Source organism: Xiphophorus hellerii, chromosome 9 (assembly GCF_003331165.1).
Source record: "Xiphophorus hellerii strain 12219 chromosome 9, Xiphophorus_hellerii-4.1, whole genome shotgun sequence".
Classification (NCBI taxonomy): Eukaryota; Metazoa; Chordata; class Actinopteri; order Cyprinodontiformes; family Poeciliidae; genus Xiphophorus; species Xiphophorus hellerii.
Genome location: NC_045680.1, coordinates 32,562,677 through 32,573,347, shown reverse-complemented (window position 1 = coordinate 32,573,347; position 10,671 = coordinate 32,562,677). Strand labels below are relative to the sequence as shown.

The 10,671-nt window shown below is 49.0% G+C and overlaps 1 protein-coding gene across 1 annotated transcript in view; it reads left to right on the top strand.

Annotated features, from left to right (window-relative positions):
• The window catches only part of grin3bb (glutamate receptor, ionotropic, N-methyl-D-aspartate 3Bb), a 23,169-nt gene extending 16,838 nt beyond the window's left edge, over window positions 1-6,331 (top strand). Inside the window, exons 4-9 of the mRNA XM_032571911.1 lie at window positions 721-866; window positions 1,032-1,147; window positions 1,545-1,696; window positions 4,476-4,640; window positions 4,718-4,785; window positions 5,135-6,331. Of these exons, the coding sequence (XP_032427802.1) occupies window positions 721-866; window positions 1,032-1,147; window positions 1,545-1,696; window positions 4,476-4,640; window positions 4,718-4,785; window positions 5,135-5,915 (1,428 nt within the window). The 3' untranslated portion in view covers window positions 5,916-6,331. The remainder of the gene's footprint in view (window positions 1-720; window positions 867-1,031; window positions 1,148-1,544; window positions 1,697-4,475; window positions 4,641-4,717; window positions 4,786-5,134) is intronic.
• Window positions 6,332-10,671: the final 4,340 nt, after the last annotated feature.

Sequence of the window (10,671 nt, the reverse complement as noted above, 5' to 3'; positions counted from 1 at the left end):
AAGTTATGAATGAAACTGTATTGTAATTAAATGACCTAGAAGGGGGGACGACCTGAGAACATCTAACCTGCAGGATCGCTGCAGTCAACGACACGACGCTGGTGATTGTCTGCTGTCGCCCCCTTCTGGTCCATTAGGAGTGAATGGACCAGAAGGGATCCATTCACAACTCAGTTCTCTGCTGGGTTTACTTTGTCAAAAGTTTTTAAAGTCATTTAAATCATTAACTGAATTTGATGCGTTGATTGATAACTTGGATCAACTGGAATAGCTGAAATCTGTCTGGATGACAGATCTAGAAACATCTAATCTGATGTTTCTAGATCTGATGGTTTAGGAGTAAAAGTTTCTGGGCAAGGTTGTAGATTCTCAGTCATCCATGACATCACAATCTCAAGAGGTCAACTGGACTAGAGAAGAGGTTATTTCAGCCTCTCATCCAAAAAGTGAAATATCTTCAGGAAACAAGAGGGAAAGTCCAGCTAACTGCTTTGAAGCTAGCAGGAAGAAGGTCTTGGGTTAGAATCAGCACTTCGGTCCGTCTGCATGTTCTCCCTGTGGATGTACAGGTTCTCTCCAGGTACTCTGGTTCTGGCTATTTCTTAATGTTTTTCCTCCCCCTGGTATGTTGTGTAACTCAAAATTCCCAAAGGTTGATTCAAAGTCAGCAGACTTTAAACAGCAGATTTCTTCTCATTTCTTCTTCGTTGGTTTGTCCAGCTGCACCATCCATCGCAGGGCTTCCGCTTTGGGACGGTGAGAGAGAGCAGCGCTGAAGATTACATGAAGAAGAGCTTCCCAGAAATGCACGAGTACATGCGGCGCTTCAACGAACCGACAACGCCTGAAGGAGTCGCCACCCTAAAGTAAGAGTGCAGAGTCCAACAGGAAGTTCCACTCTGGTTCTGACAGATCTGAGGTTCTGTTGCACACGAGATGGAACCTCCTCCGTCTGCTTCTGGTGCTCAAACAAACTTCTAATGATCAGTCTCCATGGTAACCTGGACTAACCATGTCCCTCTGTCCTGAAGGACAGATCCTCCTCAGCTCGATGCCTTCATCATGGACAAGGCCCTACTGGACTACGAAGTTTCCATTGATGCCGAGTGTAAACTGGCAACGGTTGGGAAACCCTTTGCCATCGAAGGTCAGTGTCTCAGTTTCCTGGTCCTGTCTCTGTGGGAGACGATCCTGCGTCTTCTAGGCATGTCCCTTGTCCAAAATGCCTCAATCAAATGACTGAATGTCCCCCTCAGTGTCCAGGCAGGTTCTCCTGCTGATGGACAGACTTTTGGACTTGTTGTGTTGAAGCAGAGGCACAGGACAGTGGAGGACGGGATCTGTCCACACGCGGTCCAGAACTCATGTCCAACAAGTTTCTTTTCCATTTATTTTATGGAATTTTATCTTTGCCAAGTTGCTGTCCTCAAATGAACCAATAAAACGAACTGAAGAATCTGTTCGTTCAATTCGTGTTCTAGAATCAGTTCATTTAAAGTCTCAAAATAACCACGGAAACAAACGTTTCCGTCTGTCTCCGACAGGTTATGGCATCGGACTCCCCCAGAACTCTCCGCTGAGCTCCAACCTGTCCGAGTTCATCAGCAGGTACAAGTCCGATGGCTACATGGACCTGCTGCACGACAAGTGGTACAAGGTGGTTCCCTGTGGGAACCGAGTGTTCGCCGTGACCGAGGTCAGTCTGAGCAGAACCCAGCAGAACCCAGCAAAACCCAGTGTCTGGATGACATGTCTGTTTATGGTTACAACTGCTTTTGTAGTAAATTTTTATTTTAATGTGGATTTATGTATTTCTATAGAGGGACTATAGAATTGGGCTAAATGTTGTAAAAAAAATTAATTGTTTAAGTATTTGATGTATTGGTGCTGTGTGGGAGACTGAACTACAATTTCCCTGAGGATGAATCTATCTATCCGTCCGTCCGTCCGTCTATCTATCCATCTATCTTTAAGGAAGAGTAGCCGTTGTCATGGAGACAGCTAATGGGGATCCAAATAAACAAATTTTTATTTACCTGTGTAGGGATCAACATGTCTATTCACCCTCCTGCTTGGTGCGTTCAGTGTCCTACTGCTCGGTGCGTTCAGTGTCCTACTGCTCGGTGCGTTCGGTGTCCTACTGCGTTCGGTGTCCTACTGCTCGGTGCGTTCGGTGTCCTACTGCGTTCGGTGTCCTACTGCTCGGTGCGTTCGGTGTCCTACTGCGTTCGGTGTCCTACTGCTCGGTGCGTTCGGTGTCCTACTGCGTTCGGTGTCCCACGGCGCAGTGCGTTCGGTGTCCTACTGCTCGGTGCTTTCGGTGTCCTACTGCGTTCGGTGTCCTACTGCGCGGTGCGTTGGGTGTCCTGCTGCATTCGGTGTCCTACTGCTCGGTGCTTTCGGTGTCCTACTGCGTTCGGTGTCCTACTGCGCGGTGCGTTGGGTGTCCTGCTGCATTCGGTGTCCTACTGCTCGGTGCTTTCGGTGTCCTACTGCGTTCGGTGTCCTACTGCGCGGTGCGTTCAGTGTCCTACTGCTCGGTGCGTTCGGTGTCCTACTCCTCGGTGAGTTCATTGTCCTCCTGCGTTCGGTGTCCTACTGCTCGGTGCGTTCGGTGTCCTACTGCGTTCGGTGTCCTACTGCTCGGTGCGTTCAGTGTCCTACTGCTAGGTGCATTCATTGTCCTCCTGCGTTCGGTGTCCTACTGCTCGGTGCGTTCGGTGTCCTCCTGCGTTCGGTGTCCTACTGCGCGGTGCGTTCGGTGTCCTACTGCTCGGTGCGTTCAGTGTCCTACTGCTCGGTGCATTCATTGTCCTCCTGCGTTCGGTGTCCTACTGCGTTCGGTGTCCTACTGCTCGGTGCGTTCGGTGTCCTCCTGCGTTCGGTGTCCTACTGCGCGGTGCGTTCGGTGTCCTACTGCGCGGTGCGTTCGGTGTCCTACTGCGCGGTGCGTTCGGTGTCCTACTGCTCGGTGCGTTCGGTGTCCTACTGCTCGGTGCGTTCGGTGTCCTGTTGCGTTCGGTGTCCTACTGCGTTCGGTGTCCCACGGCGCAGTGCGTTCGGTGTCCTACTGCTTGGTGCGTTCGGTGTCCTACTGCTCGGTGCGTTCGGTGTCCTACTCCTCGGTGCGTTCATTGTCCTCCTGCGTTCGGTGTCCTACTGCTCGGTGCGTTCGGTGTCCTACTGCGTTCGGTGTCCTACTGCTTGGTGCGTTCGGTGTCCTACTGCTTGGTGCGTTCGGTGTCCTACTGCTCGGTGCGTTCGGTGTCCTACTCCTCGGTGCGTTCATTGTCCTCCTGCGTTCGGTGTCCTACTGCTCGGTGCGTTCGGTGTCCTACTGCGCGGTGCGTTCGGTGTCCTACTGCGCGGTGCGTTCGGTGTCCTACTCCTCAGTGCGTTCATTGTCCTCCTGCGTTCGGTGTCCTACTGCTCGGTGCGTTCGGTGTCCTACTGCTCGGTGCGTTCGGTATCCTACTGCGCGGTGCGTTCGGTGTCCTACTCCTCGGTGCGTTCATTGTCCTCCTGCGTTCGGTGTCCTACTGCGTTCGGTGTCCTACTGCTCGGTGCGTTCGGTGTCTTCCTGCGTTCGGTGTCCTACTGCGCGGTGCGTTCGGTGTCCTACTGCTCGGTGCGTTCGGTGTCCTACTCCTCGGTGAGTTCATTGTCCTCCTGCGTTCGGTGTCCTACTGCTCGGTGCGTTCGGTGTCCTACTGCGTTCGGTGTCCTACTGCTCGGTGCGTTCAGTGTCCTACTGCTAGGTGCATTCATTGTCCTCCTGCGTTCGGTGTCCTACTGCTCGGTGCGTTCGGTGTCCTACTGCGTTCGGTGTCCTACTGCTCGGTGCGTTCAGTGTCCTACTGCTAGGTGCATTCATTGTCCTCCTGCGTTCGGTGTCCTACTGCGTTCGGTGTCCTACTGCTCGGTGCGTTCGGTGTCCTCCTGCGCGGTGCGTTCGGTGTCCCACTGCGCGGTGCGTTCGGTGTCCTACTGCGCGGTGCGTTCGGTGTCCTACTGCTCGGTGCGTTCGGTGTCCTACTGCTCGGTGCGTTCGGTGTCCTACTGCTCGGTGCATTCGGTGTCCTACTGCGCGGTGCGTTCGGTATCCTACTGCGCGGTGCGTTCGGTGTCCTACTCCTCGGTGCGTTCATTGTCCTCCTGCGTTCGGTGTCCTACTGCGTTCGGTGTCCTACTGCTCGGTGCGTTCGGTGTCTTCCTGCGTTCGGTGTCCTACTGCGCGGTGCGTTCGGTGTCCTACTGCGCGGTGCGTTCGGTGTCCTACTGCGCGGTGCGTTCGGTGTCCTACTGCGCGGTCCGTTCGGTGTCCTACTGCTCGGTGCGTTCGGTGTCCTACTTCTCGGTGCGTTCGATGTCCTACTGCGCAGTGCGTTCGGTGTCCTACTGCACGGTGAGGGTTAGGGGTTACCGACTTGACGCCGCCCCCTGCAGGCTGACTGGGGAACTGCTGTCTGTGTCAGACTCTGCAGATGGGCATCAGTCACTTTTCTGGACTCTTCGTGTTGCTGTGCGTCGGAGTGGGCGGAGCTCTGCTGACCCTCGCAGGTGAACATGGGTTTTACCGACTCGTCCTGCCGCACATCCGCCGCCGGCAGAACCTGAAGTACTGGCTGCACACGTCCCAGGTGAGTCATGATGTCACCTCAGAGAAGAACTTCATGTTCCTGAACAGAGAACTGAGTTCCTGATTTCTTTCCCGCAGAAGATCCACCGAGCGCTGAATCTGACGTACGACGACGTGAAGAGGCAGCGGGCCGAGAGGGAGAAAAGGTTCTGGCTCTGATGGGACAAAGAATAAAACCATAATAAACATTTTTAAATATGGTCATATGGAGATATCATATCATATCATATTTTATAATTTCTCTGCATATTTTTAAGCCTGCTTAGGAAAAAAAACACATATTAACTTATATTAATATTTTGTCCTTTTATACTAATAACTGACTTTATCTTTTTGACTTTCTTATTTGGTTGAAGTTTATATTTAGCTTATTTTTAGTTTTAGGGTTTTCTTTTACTTTATCTCCATGTTTTTGTGTCAGTTTTAATCTGAACTGAGCAGAAAATGTTATAAATCAGTAAATGAAGAGAATAAAATCTGCCTGTTTCTGTTCAGCTGTAGCCTGGAGAAGACCCAGGGAGGGCAGGGGCCCGCGGGTCCCCAGGTGTCCCCGGGGCCCTCAGTACCCGCTGCCGCTGCCAGGTGGAACAACGAGTCAAGGAAGGAAACTCCAGCTGCTGCAGATGCTCGAGACTTCAAGCGAGTTCACTTCAGTCTGGAGACCCTGAACACGCGGCGCCTGCTGGCGCGCCTGGCGGTCTCAGAGGCGAAGGAGGGCGGGGCCAAGGTTGACAGGGCGGAGCCTATGAAACCAAGGGCGGGGCCAAGCAGCCGGCTGTGTGAGAATGGGGGACCTGCAGCTTCACTGGCCAGTCTGGTGCTCTCACTGCCCTCCTCTTCCTCTGTGAGGACCAATGCCCCGCCCCTTCCGGGTGTGACTCCTCCCATTCCAGTAGTAACTCAACCCCATCCTGATGCAACCCCGCCCGTCCCCGATACGGCCCCGCCACTTCGGGTGGTGGTCCCGCCCCTTCCTGCAGAACTGGCGGCGCTGCAGCAGCAGATCGATCAGATGCGGGAGAAGCTGAGGGCTGCGTTGGCTCGCCGGGCGGAGATCCAGACCTCACTAGCCAAGCCTGTTTCTATGGCAACCACCAGCCCACCTCCAGTTTTGGTGACTTCTACAGGGATCCCATCCCCCACCTTACCTGCCATCACCATGGCAACAAGCCTTTCTCCAAACAGGAAGAGCGTAACGACCATGACAACCCCCCCTCACAGGGTGCTGTCCAAAGTCCCGCCCCTCCGCAGCAGGCTGTCCAATCAGCAGAGGTGATGACTTTGCTTGACTTCCTGTGGACAGACGTTTGGACTGAGAGACAACAGATTTTATTTTTAAAACCAGAAGAAACATGAACGCAGCCTCCATCCTGACATTGCTCAGTGGCGCCATCTGGTGGTCCACCGCAGCTGTTGACATTCCCATTGTGTTGAATTTAATACTTTATGAATATTTTCACTTTGTTCAGACCTGATGTGAAGCTGTTGCTGTAGGAACCTTTGTGTAAATGAGAACCAACCATTTCAGGCAGAATGAACTGGAAGAGTCGAGGCATCGGCCCTGAAGAACTCGGCATTGAAATTCTTTTTAGATTTGGTTGGTAGGTGTTTAAATATGCAAACATTTGTTACTGCAGGTCAGATTTTTATTGTTCTATCTTTTAGTTTCAATAAAATCTACATTAGATTCTGGTGGCGTTTATCTTCCACTGATTTGCCTACCTGGCTGACTTATCCTGATTACCTGGCAGGTGTTCCCAAACATCAGGAGAAGACTGCCATCATAAACGTTGCAGGTTTTACTGAGACATTAAGTTTTCTAGTCTGGGGGAAAAAAGAACAAAGGCAGAAACATGAAACAAACATTTAGGGAACGATTGGTCAAATAACCTGCAGAACAAACTATTGTTAGGAATCAGGCATCGCACCAATGTTTGGCTTGTGTGATTATTAATAATTAGGATCAATAATTTAATGTCAATAAAATTATTAATGAGATGGTTTCTTTAAATTTAACTGAGGCACCAATCTGGAATCATTAGCCGAACATGCCGGTCTCTCATGGAGTGAATTCAACGCTATTGGAAAGCTAACTTTGACTTAGCAGGAAGGACTCAGACACTCAGCCAATCAGACACTCAGCCAATCAGATACTCAAACCTGAATGTTTATCAAAGCTACAGCGCAACTTTACAGTCCAACATCCATCAGTAGGGTTAGGGTTGCGCTACGCTGCCATCTACTGCAGCATTTTACTCTTCCTGTATTCAGCTATGGGTCAGTCAGTGAGTCAGTTAGTTAGTAAGTTAACAGGAATCAGGGTCTGTAAATGTCAGGTTCAAACCCATAACACTTTGACACAAAGAAGAGTGACAAATGATTAAATCTCAATCAATGAGAAAGAAAGGAGAGAAAATAAGGAGAGTGTTTGCTTCAGTCTCCAAACTCGCTCTGAGAATCCTCTCTTGCTTCTCCGTCCAACCGTACAACCAACCGTCCAATCAACCGTCCATCCATCCGTCCAACCATCCGTTAAAACTATCCGTACAACCAGCCATCCAACCGTACAAACCAACCAACCAACCATGCATTCAACCTTCCATCCAACCATTGGACCGACCAACCAACCATCCAACCGTCCAAACAACCATCCATCCAAACAACTTACCATCCACCCAACCGTCACCCAGTAGATGCTTCAAAATGTTATGATACACAAATAATTAGTAGCCATAACTACCAGTTCGACCAATATTGAACATGTTTCCCTCGGTGGGATCCATGGAGGGGGCAGTTTACCTGGGTGAGGCAGGCAGCAGCACCACAAATGTGGAGAAGTTATAAGCTGAAAAAATAGCAGCACCAAGCCAGCAACGGCTTGACTGGATCCTGCTGATGTGACCAAACCGAAGCACGAGAAACCACAGATGTTAATGATCACATGACTGTCTGTCACCTGGCCAGGTGTGATGAAGTCCATGTAGTCCCCAGTGACATGAGCCACAAACAGTGAGTTTTTACTCATTGGTCAGAACCAATTAGTGAGATGCCAGAGTTTAGATAATAGCCCATCTCTCCTAGTGCTGACTCTACTCATTAATACAGGTTTCCCTCAATTGATGGCTTCTTGGTTCCAAGCATGCAGAGTTAGGCGGAAAATGCAACGACTGACCAGAAATTGAATTCACTGCTTGTATCACTAAAGTGGCTCATATTCTCCTGTATCTCGCTGCCCGCAGACTTTCCTGGGTCTTTTCTTTTTGCATTACACCAAAAGCCACAGACTGAGCAGAAAGTTTATCACAGCTTCCTTTGTTTTTGTGTTGAGTTCAGATCACATCCCACTACTTTCCAGACTTTGGGGGCCACACTACATGTCGGACCCAGCCACTACCCCATGGCTGATGCGCAACTATGGTGGAAAACCACCTGAACCTTGGAGTTCAGCTGAGCTGTAGAGATGCTAGTGGAAAAGACTCAGATCAGACAGGACTCACAACAAGATCAATCATCAGTGTCGACAAAATGCCAAGTTTTTCACCAAGATGTTTTTCACATCTAATTAAATATTAAATTGAGAAAATGTTTCATAACATACAGGAGACACAAAAAATCAGGGATAGTTTCACATCCTACCTTGTTTCACCTTGGAAAACACAAATTGTAATATGAAGACTATAGCTGAAACATTTCCTGTCCAGGTGAGCTTTACTGACCTGGGAGCAGCTGGCAGTGAGGCAGCTGGAGTTTGGATAAGGTTCTAGTCAGCAGAGTGAAGCAGAAAAGGGGACCTTTACTGGAGAGGAAGTTAGGGCAACTGAGGGTGTTCACCCTGACGTCGAGACCTTCTTCAGTCCTGGAGGAAATGTCTCCCCTGTGTTTCCGGATTACGGTCAGAAGACAGAAGCAGGAACAGTTAACAATATGAACCGATTTTCCATAATTTAGCTTATGTATATAATGTACACCTCTCCATGGGCTGCCACCTTATCGTGGTGGAGGGATTTAAGTGTCCCAGTGATCCCAGGAGCTATGCTGTCTGGGGCTTTATGCCCCTGGTAGGATCACCCAAGGGAGACAGGTCCTACGTGAGAAACCAGACTAAGCGCAGCCTGAAGACCCCTTATGATGAGTTATACCAATGGACTTAGTGTTCCCTCGCCCGGACGCGGGTCACCGGGGCCCCACTCTGGAGCCAGGCCTGGCGGTGCTTTTACCTATGGAGCCCGGCCGGGCTTAGCCTGAAGAGGAAACATGGGTGTGGGGAATGTTGCTAAATGTAGCAAGAAAGTCACTGAGTTGGTAACAATGGGGTGAATATTGTTAGCTGTAAACGTTCAGACCTGGTGGGTCGGTCTGTCAGTCAAACGTCTCACTGCAGAGCAGAAGAGGACAGAGATGATTTATAAACCTTTGCTGATGAAGATAAGATCAGATCCACATCTAAGTATCAGCCAATCACGATCCCCCAAAATTAAGGAAATCGGCTCCCAGAAATCAACTGTTCAATAAATCAGTTGGCCAATAAAAGTATCCTATATTATACATGTATATAGGACTGAAATGATTCCTCGAGTGATTTGAGGTCCTCGATTATTAAAATTCCTCGAGGAAAATTTATCTGCCTCGAAGCAGATAAATTTCGTTATATTATATTTTATTATTTAGCGCACTGCGTTCTGGTCGGTTTATTACTTGCGCTGCGCAGTGCTCTCACTTCTGCCTGAATTGTTGACGAAAGCTAACTGTTTGCAGCATAACGTCCTGTTTTCAAGTTCGGCCTGGGAAGATTTTATTCATTCGTGATAATGTCCGGGTTTTTGTCGTTTTCCTGGGGACCAATAAGCATCCTTAAAATGACTGGCGCAATGCCTGGAGTGCAGTAGTCTTTTCTCCTCCCGGAGCTGCTGCCTGGTGGCGGTTCAGAGCGCTGCAGGTGTATTTATAAAGGTGAGCGGATAGACTGAACGTTGCGGCCGGCTGCACATTAGATAATTAACATAAATGTAAGTTTACGACAAACCGGAAAATTTATTTTATATCATCCCAGTCTCAACAAATGGGTGGCGGAGCGCATCGTGGCGGCACGTAGTTGGGAGATGTGTGTGACGATCGAAGGAGTCAAATCCCGTCGCTAACATGAACACAAAGCTATAAATGTCTGGACAAGGTCAGAGATCAACTATTAAAAATTGAATTCTATTCTATTCTAAATTGACTAAAGATGAATATATAAATGAAAAGCTGGAGCATAGACATTTTTTATAAGTGTATCTGTGAGCCTTCCTCTTCATTATTGAACTGAATCTAATTTCAGATTTTTGTATTACTTTTCTTCAGGTTAACTTAGAAAGTGAGCTGTTATTGTTACAGGTTAGTTTTCTAAACTACAGAAAAGTTATTGTTAGGGAAGCTCAAATGTGAATAATTGTCCTGATGTTGATATGCGATAGTAACTCTGCTGTTGTTTGATTTACCAATGTTTTATTTTAAATTTTGTTTATCCGATTACCAACATACTAACAGCCCTATATGTATATAATGTAAACAGCCAGAGATGCAATAAGTTTATAGCAGGTGTGTGAATGACCTAATGATCGGACTGCTGACTGCAGCCGGTCCACATTGTTAGCAGAACTAGAGGGCCCCAAAACCACATTTCGCTTAGGGCCCCATGGAGGTTTGGGCCGGCCCTGCCCACATGTCCAAGTTTCATTGAGTTAACGAAATTATTTTACTGCGGCAGCGCAGCCATGCATTGCGTGTAAAAGAATAGTTTTTGCGCTCCGGCGTTGTCTGCATGCGTGAAATCTCGGTATGTAAACAATAACATGCAGGTTGTCTATATTTGTAAATCTGATTGCCTCACCAGCCATCAGCCACGCCGCACGTCACTGGAGGAACGGTATCTGATGGGGAAACGCGGATCACCCAGTCCGACCGGAAGTCCGTGACATTCATGGTTCCATTTATGAAGCCAAAGTTAGCAGCAGCAGCAAACACCAGCCGCTACAACCAACTCTGTCCAGCAG